This window comes from Lepidochelys kempii, chromosome 3, assembly GCF_965140285.1.
Source record: "Lepidochelys kempii isolate rLepKem1 chromosome 3, rLepKem1.hap1, whole genome shotgun sequence".
Lineage (NCBI taxonomy): Eukaryota > Metazoa > Chordata > Testudines > Cheloniidae > Lepidochelys > Lepidochelys kempii.
The window spans coordinates 145894316-145916728 of record NC_136382.1 but is presented as its reverse complement, the minus strand read 5'-3'; the positions used below and the strand labels follow the sequence as shown (position 1 = coordinate 145916728).

The 22413-nt window shown below is 39.3% G+C and overlaps 1 protein-coding gene across 6 annotated transcripts in view; it reads right to left on the bottom strand.

The window, feature by feature from the left end:
- The window catches only part of CRIM1 (cysteine rich transmembrane BMP regulator 1), a 300395-nt gene that overhangs the window by 123345 nt on the left and 154637 nt on the right, over window positions 1-22413 (bottom strand). For all 6 annotated transcript variants that reach the window (XM_073338355.1, XM_073338356.1, XM_073338359.1 and 3 more), the window contains one exon: window positions 6493-6675. In XM_073338355.1, coding sequence (XP_073194456.1) covers window positions 6493-6675 — 183 coding nt within the window. The remainder of the gene's footprint in view (window positions 1-6492; window positions 6676-22413) is intronic.

Sequence of the window (22413 nt, the reverse complement as noted above, 5' to 3'; positions counted from 1 at the left end):
GAATGTACTCAACTCATCCAAATTAGCAACGGTGCTGATGTATTTTGTTCACAAACACAAAAAGGAAACATATGTATCTCTATTATAATTTTTTACATCAGATATAAAAAACAAGCAGTAATTCTAGATTACAAAACACACAATAACTCAAACTAGCACTACATTTGAGACATAGCCAACATTTTAATAGTTAACACTAGCAACTAACAGGAGCAAATCCCAAATACTGTGCAGAGATAAAAACTTTCCTCTCCCCTAGGTTAAATTCCAGACCATAGATGTGCTTCAAGGATTTGAAGAGAAAACAGTCTTATCTCCAAGAACAAAGGAGTCGAAATGAGTGATACCACCAACAATGAGAAAGTTGGGTTATTTCTTGAAGTTTCATCGGCTGCCCTTATAAAGATACAAACAGCTGTATTCAGAAGACTAACCCCCTGGTTTCATTACAGGGAGAGCTATAGCAATGCCTATAGTTAAGGTTTCCTAGCACTTCCCATTATAAGCCCCTGTTTTCAGTTGCTCATAACTTTGCCAAATTGTAACCATTTAGACTGAAAATTTGTATGCTAGGTTTGTGATTCCCCTCTCCCCCCTTATGTGTCAGTGAAAATTGTTAAGCCATTTCCAAAACAGAGGTTACAGGAAAATAGGGAGTTTTGATAATGTTAAAAAATTATCCCACTTGTCCTTTGAAGAGCTCTAGTGCTTCTCTGGTTTGGAACAAGAACTTTAATGTTGGCAGGAGATAACACTGGAGTCAGACAGCTGCCTTTTTTTGTACCCATGAAAATCTACTTGGATTTGGTTAAATTGTAGACCTGAAAAATAACCATTTGCACATCTCACCATTTACAAAAGTTTAACAGCAAGCCTCTAAAAAGTTCAAATCTCTGAATACTGGTTCTTCACTGAGCATGCTCAGGGGCCCCACTGACATTTTATCTGCACTGAAAATATTACACGTCCACACTACCTTCCATCTGCACTGAGGATGCTCCACAGCCCCACAAAGCTTGAGTTCTAATGGAACAGTAACTATCCCTTTGAGAAAAGAGCTGGTCAGGGAACCAGGAGACTGCGAGTTCTAGTCTCACCTATTCCACTTACTAGTTTTAATAATTCTGTTCACTTCATACCCCTTATTATTGAACAAGTCTTCATACCCCTAAATTAAGTGACAGTCAGATATCATTCCCCACATTTTACATATTTTAAATATATATTATATTTAAACATATATTAAATATGTTCTAAAAAGTAGGTTGTAGGTGATCTCTTCTGGCAGAGCCAAAAATAGAACCTTCTCTCTAATGTGGTATGCCCAAGTCTCACTTATAATCACACTATCTTGCAGAATGAATGTGCCAAACTTATATGCTTGGCTGTGCCATCTATAACCACCAGAACATACAAAGAGTTTACAAACCCTGACTCACCATTTCAACACTCTCCAGCAAATGCTTGTGTACACCACTGATAAAGTAGCTTTTCCATTTCCCTCTCACGGTTAGTTCACAAATAACAGTTTACTACTCCTATTGCTTACTCCTGTAGCTGTGCAACTAAAGATATGAGATATGAGCTGTGCAACTAAAGGTTCTGTGTAAAAATAATCTAAAACACCAATGACTTATATGGGGATCATTATGGTCTCATATGATGTATTTTTCTTTTCTTTTTTCCCCCCAAATCCTAGGAAATTACACTAAAAATATATTAAAAGAACATTAAGACTGCAAAGTCAAGCACCCAAAAGTTATTGAACTTATCAGATTTTTTCCACTTTGTGTGGGTATTCATTGCGATAAAACTGGATGCAACTGAGTGACATGATCACACAGTACTTTTTTTACGGACATCTGTTTCATTCAGTGCACAAGATGGTAAATCAGCAAAATTCTTTAAAAGAAATAAGGATGTTCTCTTTTGGTCAAGGCACTGGACTGGAAACTCAGGACTGCTAAGCTCTTCACCTCATTCTGCCACAAACTTTTTATACAATGATGGCCAATACTATCAAAATGCACAAACACAAGGAGGCAAAATTAAGGCTGCACAGACCAGCTTAATTCTGGTAATTCTTATCTTTTGAGGTCTTGTCTTTGCAACCGTAATGTTCTTTAAACTTACGGGGGTTTTATGTAATTATTTAATTTTTCTTACCCCAAACCAATATAAGCCATACTCATTGGAAAAGAATAAGGAGATATCTCTTCTCATAAAACTCTATGGGCGGGACTGTGACTAGCCTTTATACAAATGCAGAAGGAGAGCACTGAGAGATCTTCCACAAGCAATGCATATTGTCATGGATGTAAAGAGCAAGTCTTGCTTACTCAGGGACAGTAGATTACACTCCTTGAAGGGGTGTAACAATGGCCACACTCCTCCTTGCTTCCAAAGAAATTCTGGAGGAATTGCAGAAGCTGCAGAAAGATTTCGGTCTTGAAAGATTGGTAGATGCCTGTACCACTATTTGTGAGCTCAAAAGTAAAGGCAAAGAGCACAGAGGATCCATCAAGAAACAGTTCAAATAATCAGGAAAATTGTAAGTAGACAAAATAAGCAACTGTAACAAGAAAACAAAACATTGAGGAAAAGACAGTCCACCAAAAATCCCCAACACTCAGAATAGAAGTAAGTAATAATGTGTAACATCTGCACCAACTGAGGATTAACTGATGTCTTTCTAGCTTCTGTTTAGCATAGACCACTTTGGAAATTCAAAAAGAAAAATGTTATCATACAAGGAGCTGAGACAGCTAACTTTGACAGGTGTCCTGTGGACAGAATTTGATTGATTAAGATAGGGGTTGTAAGAGGTTTTATACCAAATTGCAACAGAGTGCTTGAAATCAGCAACTGAACTAGCACTCTGGTCACTGTTTAAACCATTAGTCCCCCCAGAGAGCCTGATTAAGGAAGTTCCTGATTACCAGATCAGATTGGGGCCAGGTATTTTATAAGCTAATTAGCCTATTGACAAGGAAATTGGATAAAAGAGCACCAGAAGGAAGTGCACAGTGGAGGAGAATCAAGAGAGAGAAAAAGGCTAGCTAGGCCTGATAAAGGGAGCTCTCTGTGTGGAGAGACCTTTTCCCACTTCTACCACCTGGGAATAAAAAAAAAGGTAGTTATGCTGAATGTCTGTGTAAATAGTATGGCTACATGAGCATGTAAAAGGTGGTGAGACGAAGCACTGGGTGATATCTCCAAAAGGAAGATCAATGAACAACGTATGACAGCAAAAATGACAGGAGCAGGGCATGCCCTATCACACCAAGAGAAGTAGTAAAATTATAATCCCTTAGAGAGAGCCAAACACCTAACCTCACCCAAAAGGACACAACTGAGTCAAAAGGGATTTACAGAAGAAGGGAACAAGTATTTTGCTTGCCAGTTACTGAAAAGCCAGAGCCCATACTTCCCTGACATCAAGATATGGGAAGCCATACCAGAAAAGGAGGCATATAAGCAGCACGCAAGATCAATGTCAGACAACCAGGCAAATGAAGCAAGAGCCTGACTGTTGTATCAGACAAGGCCAAATTAAAAAACAGCTGAGACTAAAAACCAGATCTGAGAGATGGGGTTCTGCTGACAACTGTCTAATCATTATCTATTGTATCCTGTCTACCAGGAACCAGTCACGCCAAGAGAATTCCATTTGAAGTTTCTGATATCCTAACTCACAACATCTAAGAGAGAATAAAAACTAATTAACTTGGCAGTCCCATTTGCAGTGTCTCAGATGAGAAAAGGTAAATCTGATTTTTTTAAAAGCAGCCTAACATAGTAGTGAACCATTTATCAGAATAAGTTGCTGACAAATGACGTAGTACCAACTTTTCAGTAAACAAGAGAGATCATGGGCCACCTTCTTTGTGTTGTAACTCTGGCAGAGAAGTGGCCCCTATGTTTGAGTGTATGAAAGTCATTTAGATACAACAGTGAACATACCATACAATCATCAGAAAGAGAGAGAGAGCGGTTTCCACACCATTAATCAAATATCGTTTAATTTTAATTGACATATATATGTTTATGCTTATAAGGTCTGATCCTGGAAATTTTATGCATTCAAACAGTCCCATTGAAGCAAAAACCCCATCCCATTAAGGCAGTGGTTCTCAGTCTTTCCAGACTACTATACCCCTTTCAGGAATCTGATTTGTCTCGCATACCTCAAGTGTCACCTCAATTAAAAAACTATTTCCTTACAAAAAATTAGATATAAATATACAAAAGTGTCACAGCACACGGTTACTGAAAAATTGCTTACTTTCTCATTTTTACCAAATAATTATAAAATAAATTATTGGAGGATAAATATTGCAGTTATATTTCAGTGTACTTTATGCCCGAGCCCTGCCACCTGGGGCTGAAACATGTAACTTATCTTCATAGGGTCCCCTGTGGCACGCGGCCCCAGGAAACTGTCCTGCTTGCCACCCCCTAACGCTAGCCCTGAACTTGTGACTCCCCGAACCTGAACTTGTGACTGTCCCACGAAGCCCATCGGGGTCACAACCCCCAGGTTGAGAAACACTGAATAAGGCAAATATCTAGATGAGTTGACCTACCCCCAGTTGACCTCTGGGTACTCCTGATTGAGAACCACTGACTCAAGAGAACTACTCATGTGAGTAAGAAATACACATTCAGGTGAGAAACGGTTACATGACTGGATCCAGAGTTAACATTGAAAGAGTATATTGTCACATGGCACATTTAGTACTCTCCAGGCTGTAATCAATTAAATATTTCTACCTAAGTAACAACAGCAACATTTAACTTGTATAGCCCCTTTCTTCTATAGATCTTAATGTACCTTAGAAACTTTACTGAATTCATCCTTACACCACTAGTGTGAGGTAGGAAACTGAAAAATCCATATTTACAGATGGAAAAATCGAGGCTAGGAAAGTTTAAGGGACTTGCCGAATATCACACACTAATTTTGCAGCTGAGCTAGGAACAGAACTCAGATCTCGACTCTTAGGGCACGTCTACACTAATGCTTAAATCAATCTAACTTATGTCACTCAGGAGTGTGAAAAAGACACCCCCTGAGCGACGCAAATTACAGAGACCTAAGCGCTGTCCACACTGGCGCTATGTTGGCAGGAGACGCTCTCCCGTCAGCACACAGTCTCTTCACCAGACGCAGTGCAACTGCGCCAATGTAGCTCTTTTAGTGTAGACCTGCCCTTAGTCATATGCATGTGTATTAATAAATTACAAAATAAGAGCATGTCACAAAGACCACGACAATATACATTCACATCCTACAGCCATGAAAAACCCCTCAAACAAGCCAAAACAAGCCCACCAATACGAGCTGGACAAACCAAGGAGTCTCACAGCATGCTCTAATGTTCAGCAAACATGAGTTTCTGTCAGATCAACGGGAGAGCGCCATCTCCTTGTTGAGGCCCCTCCACTGAGGATGCTTTGTCTCCAGCCTCCTCAGGTACAAATCTGGACATGGTTAGATTAAGCATCCTGGCTTATCTCACCTGCTCCCAAGTGATCTGAAAGAAACACAAGACCTAAACCCTAAGGGACTTTACAGGACCAAACCAATACATACTGAATATACTGAACACTTTAGCTAAGGAGCAGCTGCTCAAGCTAGGCAATTCAGAACTCATCTGGATCAACTCCTCTAAAAGCGTAATGGAAAAGGAACAAAGTTGGAGCAACCCACCCAATAACTCAAAGAGCTCTCTCTCTGCTTCCTGATCTCAGCAAACTCAAGTTTTGGCAGCTTCAACCACCTAAGAGTGGTAGTCGTCCTTGGAGACATGGCTGGCAAAGGATGCATCAAATAATTTCTTGTCTCAGTGTTGGTGCAAGCCAGAGATTAATGTGAGACTTCCTATATAATCCTTTTTAGGCCAATGAGAGAGTCACCCAAAATGAGAGAGATCATAGCAGCATGGCACACAGAGAAGTCGGCTATCAAGGAGAGAGAGAGAGAGAGAGAGCGCACAACCCACTCTCAGACTGGAACCACAAGCATTCCATATGCCTACCCATTTTGGAAATAAACCGCCATAAATGCAAAGCAGAGAAATCCGTGTCATGTTGACAGAAGGCAGAAGGAAGTCTGGGGTTTTTTTTGGCAGAGTGTTAATTAATGGGAGACTTGTGCAACAGAGCAGTCCATCTAGTTGTGTGGATACAGAATCAAGGAGCAGCCTCCGCGATACAAGGCCTTCAGGAGGAATTAAGCCATTTTTTAATTATTACGGTTGTGCTTGTACCTGGCATGAGATAGCTGTGGCTAGAGTGGAAACAGTGCACCAAACATAGCAGCCAGCAACTGTAGAAGATCATTTGGATTAAAAAAACACTATCTATATTTTGCCAAAACTTTAGAATGACAAAATGTGACAATGCACACTGGCTCAGAGAGCTAATCACCACTTAAAAGACAAATAAGAGAGAGCAGCTGTAATAAGTGAATATTAAGAAAAAAATTACCTTCACAGACTGGACAGCACTCTCCTTCTGGCACGTAGTACCTGTCACAGTGCAGCTCACCACACTGGGCTGAGAAACAAATCGAGACACCACCTTGACATCGACAGAAACGACAGGCATCCATTCGAAACATGTCTCCATCATAATACTCCACACTGTTAAATATGCAAGCTGGCTTCACTTCTGAAAGAAATAAAAAGAAAAAAAGTGGATTTTGTAGTTTTAAATAATTTTATAAACAAAGAAGAATTCTCTCTGATAAGAATATCTGCCCCTAGCAAAAATACCAAAAATCCTTGGTGAAAGGCTGTGCTGAAAAAAGGAAATTACTATCTTAAAGTAATTTTAAAATGTGAATTCCAAATATGGCCATCCATTTATTCTTATTACTTTACAATGAAAAAGCACCCATTCAAAGGTTTTGAAGCTCTTGAGAGCCCTTTTAAAAAACAAGCATATGCCCAACAATTATCCAAAGACCAAAAATACCAGCAACTACATTTAATTTAACCTTGCCCGCAGCAGAATCTCCACGAGAACCAATGCCACTACTACCCATCACTCAACTCATTATAGGCCAGGGAGAAAAGATGAGCTCTGCAGTCCACTCTGAAGTTTAACAAACTCATGCTGCCGGTGACACAAAGTGATACAGAGACAGTGAGAGAAAATGTCTCTTTTTTAAACAAAGCTTTGTATTTTTTTCCCAAAACAATTATTTTCCCCTAGAGTTTGTGATCTTTCAAATACATAAAATATTTGAGGGTCTGTTTCTTCAGTGGAAAGACAGTTAAATACTATTCAAAAACATTCCCAGGGCAGCAAGATTATATATAAACATAATTCTGCACCTTTATAATTTGAGTATTGACTAGAATTAAAATTTACTTATCCCTCTACAATGGTGTTGATCAGTTCTTTCTAGTCTTGCTTAGTTACAAGTTATCAGTACTACCACCTCTCATGATTTTATCACAACTCTGCTTATGAAAACATGAAAGGCTGTCAACTGACAAATTTTCCTTTATTTAAAATGACCACCATTTCCCATTACTGTCAACAAGTTGGCTGCTTTTTCCTTGCAGTCTATCTGCATGTGGAAGTGAGGCTGCACATAATAAAGTTGGCTGCCACCTCCCACTGTTTTCAATGAGATTGACGCCATGCTCACAGGCAAAATTGCTGCCACTTTATGGTTCAGGGGCTGGACAGGACACAGGCCTGTATGGAGCATCAGGGACACTATGAATGGTGGGTCAGGAGAGTGAGGGGGAACAAGAGGTAGATTTAAAGGTTGCAGGGAGGTGAGGGGTCCAAGGATAGTGATGGGATGGGAGATAGAGGGGATAAAATGACAGTTCCCCCAGCTGGGGAGAGGCGCATGGTAGGCAAGGGGAATCTCTCTGAGCAGCCAGGGGAAGGAAGCGCTATTGGACTTTAATTTGCAACACCTGATCCATAATGTTGTTTAATTTTAGATACCATGTAGAAATTTCTAAAATGTATGAGCTGTAACATTCCTTTCTATCAGAGACCTGCCCAAAGTTAGTTTCCCAGTATAACTTGCAGCCTAAGTTTACAGGTGGATGGATATAAAAATACAAATTAACTAACAACTTCTAAAAACTTTGCTAAAATATAGTTTTTCTATATGTGTGACTATATGGTGTAATACCACAATATGAATGGTGATAATCTGAAATGACCCACTAATTCATGAATAATGCTGTGATCCCAAAGTCAAATAAACAAAACCACTGCACCACTTTACATTACCACATATTCTGTATATGCCATATATGTTACAGTAGAACTTTTTAATTAACATTTTATAGAGTTTTTAAAAACTGGGACTATTTCATGAAGAGGGTGCATATCTAGCAACCACTATCACTTCATTCTTAGTTGAAGGCATATGTCTTTAGCTCGTCAAACTGGTTCACAGTCTTGGGGTCCTTCAGGATTCCTCATGTCTTTTGGACACACCACACACACCTCTTCTATCTACAATTTCCCCATCTTACCATACATGAACCTGGATAGAATGATGTACGGCTTCATAATCTACAAGATGTACTATTTCAATTTAACATATATAAAGCACTAGTAAATGGAAGCCCATACTATCACATGGGTGTGGCATTTGGGCCAAGTAATCCATAATCTGTAACCTCGCCTTCATCCAACCAATTAAATTGTTGCATGCAACTTTGCTATACAGTAATGGTGGCAATTCATTGTGTTACTTCTGATGTAACAATGGTTTAGAGCTCTTGGGATGGCAAATATACATGCCTTACCGTAGCTGTACACTGCATTGGTGTAATTTGCAAAGTCAAAATAGCTGAGAACTTAAAACAATGGATGGTAACAGATCATGAATCGTAGTGATCCTTGAACCTTGTGGATATTCTAAACAAAAAGAGCTCTCAACCATGCTTGTAGCTGTTTCCATCGCTTCACATTGACTCAGACATTCTAGGCTGCAGTGACACAGACAGGTGACAATCCTGGAATCCTAAATAGGTAATCACGTCAAGTTTTAAAAGAGCTTCAGTTAGTCCAGAATACAGCAAGCACATCTCCTTAGCCACCAAGATCACATCACCCCAGCTTTGTTCACAAGACTGCCCCCTGGGACAAATTGAAGGTAAGTTTTGGCCTAAGATTTTGTTGGCTGTGAAGTGATTGTTAGAACTAACTTTTGTGTGTGTATGTGTGTGCATGCGTGTGTATCATATAATTAAATTAAAATTTAGAATTAGCAGGTCTTTGTAGAAAGCAGTAAAATTAACGAAACATCTTAATTTGTGAGGTTAGAGATTTTTTTCCCCTTCATGCGCCTCTAACATTAAGACAAGTTTTCTTTAAGATTTTACTGCATTTCAATGACATTTTTAAATATCCCCAACTCAGGTGTCTATGTTCAACTCCAGTCTCAAGGTATGCAGTAGGACTGCTACTGTGAAACTTGGAGGTTGAAGCTGGTTCTCTCTTAGCGATTCTGATGTTTAATTTATATAGGTCTGTTTCTCTGTCTTTAAGGCATATTATAAAAAACAGAGAAAGGGAGAGACCAGAAGAGGAAATGCCATAAGAGCTATTGTGTCCAGGAAACTAGCTATGACCTCATTAGAAAGCGATTCACATAAAGATTTGTGAAATATTACAATTGTATGTACTCTGAGTTGTTAGTTTAAAAACAAAAGGAGTACTTGTGGCACCTTAGAGACTAACACATTTATTTGAGCATTTAAAAACAGTTTCTTGAAAAGGAGAAAGTGCTAATAAAAAGGTCTTTAATCCACTTGTTCATTATTTCACTGATTTTGAGTGTAGCCCTGAATCTATGCCTGACTAGGACAGCAGAGAAATTCCCTGTCGAGAATGTCTACTTACTGTTAAAAGGCAAAAAAACTATATCAAACAACAATAATTGTAATCTTGAAAAAAAGATGGTAAATGTCCTTAATGAAAAAAATTGGAATAAATATCTCACTATGAATCTGCATCTTTGCACCATCAGGATTTGACAGGATTTATGGGTATATAATTCTCAAGGCTCTGAGTTTGCCATAATATATTTATCATGAAGTAATTAAGATGGAGAGACAGAATGATTTGAATAGGGCAACCATTTTCTTTAAATTAAAAATGTACTTAAAATAGTCAGTTTCAAATATATCACTGTGCCCTTCACTGCCATGATACCTCAGCCACAATGAGGTGGCAACAGCATCTATTATGAGTTCCATTACCATAATGCCTACGAGTTGTAGTCATGGATCAGGACCCCAGAGCATGGGGTCCTCCATGAACTTATCTAATTCTTTTTTGAACTCAGTTATAATGTTGGCCTTTACAACATCCTCTGGCAATGAATTCCACAGGTAGACAGAGTTGTGTGAAGAAGTACTTCCTAATCTTAGTTTTAAACCTCCTGCCTATTATTTCACCCCTATTTCTTTGGGTGCTCCCTGGTTTTTGTGTTATGCGAAAGGGTAAACAACACTTCCTAATTCACTGACTCCACACCATTCATGATTTTCTAGATGTAGATCATATCCCCACTTAGTCATCTCTTTTCCAGGCTGAACAGTCCCAGTATTTTGAAAATCTCTTCATATGGAGGCTGTTCCATACCCCTAATAATTTTTGCTGCCCTTCTCTGTACTTTTACAATTTTAATGCACCTTTTTTGAGATGGGGCAACCAGAACTGCACGCAGTATTCAAGCTGTGGGTGTACCATGGATTTATATAGTGGCATTATCATATTTCCTGTCTTATTATCTAGCCCTTTCCTAATGGTTCTTAACATTGTCAGCTTTTTGACTGCCACTGCATATGGAGCAGGTGTTTTCAGAGAATTAACCACAATGACTCCAACATCTTTCTTGAGTTGTAACAGCTAATTTAGACCCTATTATTTTGTACATATAGGTGGGATGTTTTCCACTATGCATTACTTTGCACTTATCAATACCAAATTTCATCTGCCTTTTTGTTGCCCAGTCACCCAGTCTTTCGAGATCCCTTTGTAACTCTGAGGTCAGCTTCGGAGTTAACAATCTTGAGTAATTTCGAATTATCTGCAAATTTTGCCACCTCACTGTTCACCCCTTTTTTCAGAACGTTTATAAATATGCAGAACAGCACAGATCCTTGAAGGACCCTGCTATTTACTTCTCTCCATTGTGAAAAGTGACCATTTATCCCTACTATTTAATACAGTATACTAGGACTTTCAGAAAGCCTTTTTTTAAAATCATCACTATATTAGCTATCCTCCAGTCGTCTGGTACAGAGGTTGATTTAAGCAACAGGTTACATATCACAGTTAGTAGTTCTGCAATTTCATATTTGGGTTCCTTCAGAATTCCTGGGTGAATACCATCTGGTCCTGGTAACTTCTTATTGTTTAATTTATGAATTTGTTCCAAAACCTCCTCTAATGACATCACAATCTGGGGCAGTTCCTCAGATATTTCACCAAAAAAGAATGGCTCAGATGTGGGAATCTCCCAACATCCTCTGCAGTGAAGACCGATGCAAATTCATTTAGCTTCTCCACAACAGCCTTGTATTCCCTGAGTACTTCTTTAGCAGATTGATCGTCTGGGGCCACACTAATTGGCAGGCTTCCTCCTTCTGATATACTTACAAAAACTAACAGCAACATTTTTTTAGTCTTTTGATGATTGCTCTTTAAATTCTTTTTTGCCCTGCCTCATCATACTTATATACTTAAGTTCCTGGTGTTTATGCCCCTTTCTATATTTTTCTTCACTAGAATCTGACTTTCAGTTTTTAAAGGATGTTTTTTTGTCTCTAACTACTTCTTATTCTATTGTTTAGCCATGGTGGGTATTTTTTTTTTTGGTCCCATCACTGGGTGTTTTTTTAATTAGGGGTTTACACTTAGTTTGAGCCTGTATTATGGTACATTTAAATAGCTTCCATGAAGCTTGTAGGTATTCACTCATAGAATCACAGAATATCAGGGTTGGAAGGGACCTCAGGAGGTCATCTAGTCCAACCCCCTGCTCAAAACAGGACCAATTCCCAACTAAATCATCCCAGCCAGGGCTTTGTCAAGCCTGACCTTAAAAATCTCTAAGGAAGAAGATTCCACCACCTCCCAAGGTAATGCATTCCAGTGCTTCACCACCCTCCTAGTGAAAAAGTTTTTCCTAATATCCAACCTAAACCTCCCCCACTGCAACTTGAGACCATTACTCCTCGTTCTGTCATCTGCTACCACTGAGAACAGTCTAGATCCATCATCTTTGGAACCCCCTTTTAGGTAGTTGAAAGCAGCTATCAAATCGCCCCTCATTCTTCTCTTCTGCAGACCAAACAATCCCAGTTCCCTCAGCCTCTCCTCATAAGTCATGTGCTTCAGTCCCCTAATCATTTTTGTTGCCCTCCGCTGGACATTTTCCAATTTTTCCACGTCCTTCTTGTAGTGTGGGGCCCAAAACTGGACACAGTACTCCAGATGAAGCCTCACCAATGTCGAATAGAGGGGAATGATCACGTCCCTCGATCTGCTGGCAATGCCCCTACTTATACAGGCCAAAATGCCATGGGCCTTCTTGGCAACAAGGGCACACTGTTGACTCATATCCAGCTTCTCATCCACTGTAATCCTAGGTCCTTTTCTGCAGAACTGCTGCCTAGCCGCTCGGTCCCTAGTCTGTGGCAGTGCATGGGATTCTTCCATCCTAAGCACAGGACTCTGCACTTGTGTTTGTTGAACCTCATCAGATTTCTTTTGGTCCAATCCTCTAATTTGTCTAGGTCCCTCTGTAACCTATCCCGACCCTCCAGTGTATCTACCTCTCCTCCCAGTTTAGTGTCATCTGAAAACTTGCTGAGGGTGCAATCCACACCATCCTCCAGATCATTAATGAAGATATTGAACAAAACCGGCCCCAGGACCGACCCTTGGGGCACTCCGCTTGATACCAGCTGCCAACTAGACATGGAGCCATTGATCACTACCTGTTGAGCTCAACGATCTAGCCAGCTTTCTATCCACCTTATAGTCCATTCATCCAGCCCATACTACTTTAACTTGCTGGCAAGAATACTGTGGGAGACCCTGTCAAAAGCTTTGCTAAAATCAAGGAACACGTCGTCCACTGCTTTCTCCTCATCCACAGAGCCAGTTATCTCGTCATAGAAGGCAATTAGATTAGTCAGGCATGACTTGCCCTTGGTGAATCCATGCTGACTGCTCCTGATCACTTTCCTCTCCGTTAAGTGCTTCAGAATTGATTCCTTGAGGACCTGCTCCATGACTTTTCCAGGGACTGAGGTAGGGCTGACTGACCTGTAGTTCCCCAGATCCTCCTCCTTCCCTTTTTAAAAGATGGGCATTACTTTAGCCTTTTTTGAGTCATCCGGGACTTCCCCCGATCACCATGAGTTTTCAAAGATAATGGCTCTGCAATCACATCCGCCAACTCCTTTAGCACCCTCGGATGCAGCACATCCAGTCCCATGGACTTGTGCTCGTCCAGCTTTTCTAAATACTCCCGAACCACTTTTCTCCACAGAGGGCTGGTCACCTCCTCCCCATGCTGTGCTGCTCAGTGCAGTTGTCTGGGAGCTGACCTTGTTCGCGAAGACAGAGGCAAAAAAAGCATTGAATACATTAGCTTTTTCCAGATCCTCTGTCACTAGGTTGCCTCCCTCATTCAGTAAGGGGCCCACACTTTCCTTGACTTTCTTCTTGTTGCTAACATACCTGAAGAAACCCTTCTTGTTACTCTTAACATCTCTTGCTAGCTGCAATTTAAATTGTGATTTGGCCTTCCTGATTTCACTCCTGCATGCCTGAGCAATACTTTTATACTCTTGTGACTATTCCTTTTCATTTCCATTTAACTAGCTCTCTCCTTTTGTGTACTTTCCCTTTTTGAATTAAATGCTATTGTGGTGGCTTCTTAGGTATTTTCCCCCCTACAAGGATGCTAAATTTAATTACATTATGGGTGCTATTATTGAGTGGTTCAGCTATATTCACCTTGTGGAGCAGAACTAGGACTTGCTGCTCCAACAAGCAGTCATTCATTGTCTAAAAATTATCTCTCTGCATGTACTTGGGTCAATCTGAGGATAATTAAAAACCCCCATTATAATTGGGTATTCTGTTTTGTAGCCTCTCTAATCTTCCTGAGCATTTCACAATACCATCACCATCCCAATCAGGTAGTGGGCAGTTTATTCCTAGTACTATATTCTTATTATTCAAGCATGGAATTTCTTTCTGTAGAGATTCTGTAGTACAATTTGATGGCAGTTAAAGTCATGTTTGCAGGTAACAGCACCTAGATACAGGTGCTGAGGAGAAGAGGAGGGGGGATTTTTTTCCCTCCCTTTTTAATAATATAGGGAAGGCCAAAACATGCTTACATTGGGAGGGCAAGGAATCTGATGAGAATGAGATGTTGAGAAGGGTGAAAAAGGGGTGAGAGAAAGGTTGTGGGAGATTAGAAAGCAAGAGGGGATGGCATCACTTGGGCAGGAGGAGGAGAACAGCAAGAAGAAATAGTGAGTAGAGAGTAAAAAGAAAAAGGGGAAAGTGGAGGAAGGTGGTCACACCAAATCTTGCTGATTTTTTTGCTTTGAAGAAATCAGCAAGATGCTATGCAGAAAGGGAGTAGGGGACAGGAGGGGGGGGGCTTGAGGAGGGAATCAAAGTAGTAAAGAGTTAGCTGTGTTTGTGGATGTAGGACTTGAAAAGGGAGTAGAAGTAGAGCTGTTTGGCTGAGATGACGACAGAATTAAAGAAGGAAAGAGTTAGGTGGTACTGGAGAAAGTGAGCAAGGTCACTGGACTTCTGCCAGAAACATTCAGCATCACAGTAAAAAGAGTATAGAAAATGGATGTTGGGGGGAGGTTTGAGCATTGGCCTGCTAAACCTAGGGTTGTGAGCTCAACCCTTGAGGGGGCCATTTAGGGATATTGGGGATTGGTCCTGCTTTAAGCAAGGAGTTTGGACTAGACGACCTCCTGAGGTCCCTTCCAACCCTGATATTCTATGATAAGCCAGCACTGGGGACTGGATGGATGGACCTTGTGATAGAAAGCAAAAGGGTGTGTAGTGGAGATGATCAACAGCTGAATTGCGGGAGGAGAAAGAACTGGGAAAAGGAGAGAGAGGGCTAAGAGCAGAAGATAATTTGTGGATGCTGATAATTTGAAAGTCATGGAAGGAACAGGTGGCAAAGTGTGGAAAAGAGGGCCAATGAGCAAAGTTGAAGGAGACAAGGTGGTGGTCAAAGGGAAATCAGTGACGGAGAGATATGAGAGGAATCAGAACTTGGTGAAGACAAAATGAGCAACCATTTTAGGAAGTGGGAGGGTTGATCCATATTTGCAGGTGAAGTAAGGAGGTGAGAGCAAGAAGGCAGGAAGCTAGGGAATAAGATGGGATATCAGTATAGAAAGAAAAATAATCAAGGAGGATGGGGGTGGGATTGCGATGTGAGGAAGACAGTGCTTCAAGAGGTGAAGTCAGAGAGGAAGGTGGAAAGCGGAAGAGTCAAGTGGTCAACAGATAACATGGAGGGGAAGAAGAGAAAAGTCAGATGAGGTATTCAAAGAAAGAGAGTAAGTGGAAGAGGAGCGATGGACTAGAAGTAGCAAGATCAGGAGAAAAAAGCCTACCGCCTTCACTGTGATCTTTGGAAGTAACTCTAGAGCAGGGGAAGTGGGAGAAGGTGAGACCACTGCACAAGAGAGAATGATGGCAGCAGCAGCAACTGTGTCAGAAGGGAAAATTCAGGCCTCAGAGACTAAAATGGAGAGGGTGGGAGATGAAATGATCATGTTTTTCTCACTTTTTAAAAGAAAATAGGTGGAATGAGGATTACAGACGGAACAAGATTTAGGGAGGAGGCAGGTATGATGGTAGAGGAGGAGAGGCTCCGTTAATACACATTCCCCTTATAACTGAGCTACTTCTTACTCCCTCTCATTTGTGGTATTTTCTCAACTCAGGAAATGTGCAAAGTTAGATGGTGTGAATAACTATCTGGATGAATTTTGGGCCTGATTCAATTCCCATGGATGTCAATGGGCATCTTTGCATTGATTTTATAGGGGGTTGGATCAGGTCCTGAAAGAGAAGTGAGCTCTTGAGAATCTCCTACTACAGGCAGAATTGACGTAGAAGCCAGAGCCACTCAGTGGAAAGGAAAAACCCTGGCTACGAAAAGTGTTTGCAATTTTCTTTTACAGACTCTGACTGCAAAGAGGATTTTGAATTGCCTTTTGAACCTCGGCTGCCTTTTTTCATTTAATTTAGCAGACTATCTGCAGGAAGTTCTTTTTTCCTTCAATTATTTGTACCACATACTTCTGGGTTTATTTGTTTCCTACTTGGCCTTGCCTTACCTAACCTGCTGCAGTTGTTGTCTATGATATGAGTATCACTCCATATTAGGAGCAACTGTATTCCACATTAATTAAACATTCATGCAAATGGTCAGTGTCAGTCATTACCTTGTTTTGAGCAGTAGGCTGCACCAGCCCACAATGAGATCTGAATTACTGAGATTTCTCAAGCTGTCCTTAGCTGATGGCTATCTTTGATTAAGGCCATGGAAAAGATTAGAGATGCATTTAGTTTGCAATCCATATCCTCACTAGGCAGTCATTTTGCACAGTAACTTTAGCTATACGAGGAGTTTCAGTGTCTGTTTATAGACAAGTTTTGGAACTTTCTGTAGCAGTATCAATGGGCTCCCAGCCAGCAGAAGGGAAGTGAAACTCAAGACAGCTGTCTGTTGTTAAAATGATTAAAGGTTACAGGATCCCAACAACCTCCAATGACAGAATTCCTTCACTATGCAGCAGGATAGATCATATCAGACTCCTGGAAGAAACTGCTGCAATTAATATGAACCTTAATTAAAATAAAAAGGAAGGAAGCTGATTAACTTAACATTAGGGCTGTCGATTAATCGCAGTTAATTCACACACTTAACTCAAAAAAATTAACTGTGATTAATCGCACTGTTAAACAATAGAATACCAATTGAAATTTACAAAATATTTTTGGATGTTTTTCTACATTTTCAAATATATTTATTTCATTTACAACACAGAATACCAAATGTACAGTGCTCACTTTATAGTAATTTTTATTTCAAATATTTGCACTGTAAAAAACAAAAGAAATAGTATTTTTCAATTAATCTCATACAAGTACAATAGTGCAATCTCTATCATAAAAGTGTAACTTACAAATGTAGATTTTTTTTGTTACATAACTTAACTCAAAAACAAAACAATGTAAAACTTTAGCGCCTACAAGTCCACTCAGTCCTACTTCTTGTTCAGCCAATTGCTAAGACAAACAAGTTTGTTTACATTTACGGGACATACTGCTGCGTGCTGCTTCTTTACAATGTCACCTGAAAGTGAGAACAGGCATTAGCATGGCACTTTTGTAGTTGGCATTGTAAGGTATTTATGTGTCAGATATGCTAAACATTCATATGCCCCTTCATTCTAAAGACACCATTCTGGAGGACATGCTTCCATGCTGATGATGTTTGTTAAAAAAACAGTGCATTAATTACATTTGTGACTGAACTCCTTGGGGGAGAACTGTATGTCCCCTGCTGTTTTACCTGCATTCTGCCATATATTTCATGTTATAGCAGTCTCAGATGATGACCCAGCACATATTGTTTGATTTACGAACACTGTGACTGTAGATTTGACAAAATGCAAAGAAGGTATCAATGTCAGATTTCTAAAAATAGCTATAGCACTCAACCCAAGGTTTAAGAATCTGAAGTGCTGTCCAAAATCTGAGAGGGACGAGGTGTGGAGCATGCTTTCAGAAGTCTTGAAGAGCAACATTCGTATGTGAAAACTACAGAAACCAAACCACCAAAAAAAAGAAAATCAACCTTCTGCTGGTGGTATCTGATTCAGATGATGAAAATGAACATGTATTGGTCCGCTCTGCTTTGGATCGTTATTGAGGAGAACCCGTATCAAGGTTCTTTCCCCACTCTGAACTCTAGGGTACGGATGTGGGGACCTGCATGATAGATTCCCTAAGCTTATTCTTACCAGCTTAGGTTAAAAACTTGCCCAAGGTACAAACTTTGCTTCGTCCTTGAACCCTATGCTGCCACCACCAAGCGTTTTAAACAAATAACAGGGAAAGAGCCCACTTGGAGATGTCTTCCCCCAAAATATCCCTCCAAGCCCTACACCCCCTTTCCTGGGGAAGGCTTGATAAAAATCCTCACCAATTTGTACAGGTGAACACAGACCGAAACTCTTGGATCTTAAGAACAATGAAAAATCTATCAGGTTCTTAAAAGAAGAATTTTAATTAAAGAAAAGATAAAAGAATCACCTCTGTAAAATCAGGATGGTAAATACCTTACAGGGTATTCAGATTCAAAACATAGAGAATCCCAATAGGCAAAACCTTAAGTTACAAAAAGACACAAGAACAGGAATATACATTCCATTCAGCACAGCGTATTTTACCAGCCATTAAACAAAAGGTTTCAGAGTAACAGCCGTGTTAGTCTGTATTCGCAAAAAGAAAAGGAGTACTTGTGGCACCTTAGAGACTAACCAATTTATTTGAGCATGAGCTTTCGTGAGCTACAGCTCACTTCATCGGATGCATACTGTGGAAAATACAGAAGATGTTGTTTGCATCCGATGAAGTGGGCTGTAGCTCTTGAAAGCTCATGCTCAAATAAATTGGTTAGTCTCTAAGGTGCCACAAGTACTCCTTTTCTTTTTTCATTAAACAAAAGGAAATCTAATGCATTTCTAGCTAGATTACTTACTAACAGAAGTTCTGAGACTGCATTCCTGATCTGTTCCCGGCAAAAGCATCACACAGACAGACCCTTTGTTTCCCCCCACTCCAGATTTGAAAGCATCTTGTCTCCTCATTGGTCATTTTGGTCAGGTGCCAGCGAGGTTATCTTAGCTTCTTAACCCTTTACAGGTGAAAGGGTTTTGCCTCTGGCCAGGAGGGATTTTACAGCACTGTATACAGAAAGGTGGTTACCCTTCCCTTTATTTTTATGACAACCCGTCATCAGCATGGATGCATAACTTCTGGAATGGTAGTTGAAGCACGATGGGACATATGAATCTTTAGTACATCTGTCACGTAACTATCTTGCAAGACTGTCTGAGCGATTGGCTGAAGTAGGACTGAGTGGACTTGGAGGCTCTAAAGTTTTACGTTTTATTTTTGAATGCAGTTATTTTTTGTACATAATTTGAATTTTGTAAGTTCAACTTTTATGATAAAGAGATTGCACTACTTATATTACGTGAATTGAAAATACTATTTCTTTTGTTTTTTACAGTGCAAATATTTGTAATAAAAAATAAGTATAAAGTGAGCACTGTATATTTTGTATTCTGTGTTATAATTGAAAATCAATATATTTGAAAATGTAGAAAACATCCAAAATATTTAAATAAATTGTATTCTATTAACAGTTCAATTAATCATGCAATTAATCATGATTAATTTTTAATCGCTTGACAACCCTACTTAAAATTGTATGTTGATATAAACAATAGTACTGAAAAGCATACGGTGTGTTCTTTGTATGTACAACTACTCTGCTATTCAGTGAGTGAAGAAACATGAATGTGATATATGCTTGGGGCATTAGCCCTTAGCAATTTTGAAGATCCTAATACTATACGTTTTAGTTGACTTGCAAGCATATCCACACAAATAAAAAGCTATGTGGAATACAGACTACTGCGTTATCACTGTTGGTCATACTGTATACTCCCTATGATGACAATTGTTGAAGCTACCTGTAAGTCATTTAGTTCTGTATCTGCTAAAGATTTATCCACAAAAATGAAACAAAGACTTGGTCTAAAACAAAACTGTAATTTACAGATGCAATATTACTATTACTGCTAATAAAAATGTATTAAGCACCATAAACGTATGGTGCTTTACACACATATTAAAGAAACAGCCCCTAACCCATCCTGAGGGATTTACAGTATAAAGAGAGTTGAAAAATGAAGGATTATGGGAAAAATAGAAATCTGTCAAAGGGAATGGAAGAGAGGAACGGGAACTTACAACTAAGATTTGGTGTTCTACCATTTACATATAGTATTTTATAACAAAATGGCTTCTTCCCCTCTTTATTTCTTGAATTGCATACTGCCAAGTTGGTATTGGGGGAAGCCTATGTCATCACGCTAGAGTCCCTAACTTAATATCCTGGTCTCTGCATATTCCAAATATTGCTTTTCTATACCTTTTACAGTAGCAAAGGCTTTATACAGTGGTCCCCGTGAAAGTATTTACAGTTTCGCCTCTTGCCTAGTTTATGGTACCATGGTATTTACACCATTCCTTACACTTAGAAAAGAGTAAGCTAATTACTTACAAATATTAAGTATAACTATTTTAATGGAAACCACTGTAGTTAGACTTAGAATTCACCATGTAGTGCAGGTGAATTTTATCAAACACTAAACGCTAGTAAAAACAAAAACAAAAAGACACAAAATCACTCCGTTCTAGAAGGACATGTAGAATTTTAAGGGCACTGGATTATAGAATTGCAACTTTAATAATAAATCCAGTTTTCACTATGCTATTAACATTGGCAAAAGTTCTCATTTCAGGCAGTGACTTCCCATGTGTTGTTTCAGCCTATAAGTATTTTCTGAAAGTCTAAGCAAAATTCTTTTTTATGTTTGCCATATATACACACACACCGTTTCCCCTTTTAAAATATGTTTATATATATAGCAAGACACATATATACATATTATGAACACAAGCATACATAGTATAATTAAGAAATGAAAATTACATTTAGCGATGTTAAGATTGCATCAGGACACACCTTATCCATCCGAAACATTACGAGCACAGAAATAAGACTTCCACAATGCCCACAATACCACTGATTAATGCACTCCAATACTCCATAATGTTTTCTTCCATCTATAACAGACACCAAAAAGCAATACTTATCTCAGCTTCATCAAACTTGCAATCAAGCATAAAACGTTAAGAGTAACCTCGTATGCTTTTATATGAATTATAGTAACAGATCAGCACATTAGATTGTCACACATTCTGTTTTAACATTACAGAGATCACTGTTAAGATTTTTTCCTTTATGTTTAATAAAAAATAGAAAAAGCAAAACTTAATGGAAGCGTTCAGTTCGAGCTAAGTTCATAAAACCATTAGAGCTCTACCTGTACCAGATGAGATACATCAGCCCAATTGGGCAATTCTGTTTTGTGGGCTGAAGTTAGGCAAGGAGAGTTTGGTTTTGGAGACAGACTTTTAATAATACACATTTTTACAATGCTTAAGAACTCAGAAAAACAAACAATGAGGATGTTCAACAAGGTAGCAATGGCAGATGGAAGTGATGGCATCAGGGGACAGAGCAGAGTGTGTTCAAGGATATGGGACACTTCACCCTTGATGCAGTATGCAATGTACAGAGGGCTACATGCGGCGAGGAGGTGAGATGTGCTCTGAATAAATAAAGAGACTATAACACTCAGGAAGAGCCATAAGCAGATGGTATTGGGCCAGCATGACTGTCTAAATTGCAATCCAAGGTTAACTGTACTGGATATATAAATAATAGTGAATGATTTACCTATTATATATTATAGATAATAAGTCTTGCCAGCCAGTAGTTCTGGCTGAGAAAAAATAAGGCAGCCACCTATGGTCAGAAAATAACAAATCCTTGAAAATACTTTTCCTAACAATGGTGAGGTGGAAAGGTGACAATACACTGAAAAATTCTGATGGAAACAAGAATATCATTATATGCTCACTACAACCCAAAGTCTAAATAAGGAAACGTACAGTCAATGTGAACTATATGAAGCTGTTTAGTGTGAGGCCTTGCAAAGTTTAGCATGCTAATTAAAACTCAATACTTGACTTCACAAGCTCTGTATGGAGTAGCTAGAAGAGAGTCTTTGGATCTGGAAATGGAGGCGGGGATGACAATGTATAACTGGCAGGAGCAACATAAGTCTTGATTTATAAGCCTGCTCAATCAATAGACTGCAAATTTAAGATTAGGTCTGGCTAGCTAAATTGTTACTCTCTATTCATCATGTTTTATCCTACTTAACTTTTATTTACTTTTGATTTTCTCTGTATTTTCTGAATCAAATATATCTTGCTTTAAGTTAAATTGAAATTTGTGGTCCTTAGATTTGGGAACTTTTTCTCTCTCCCTCTCTCTTTAGAGAACTCCAAAGGAAATAAAAACCTCTCCTTCCCTTCCCCCTCAAGTTACCATTTAAGGAGGAGAAAGTGTGTGTGTGTGTATATATCTCCTTCCTCTGCTGTTCTAGAATTGACATTCTGAAAAATCCCAGCTGATTT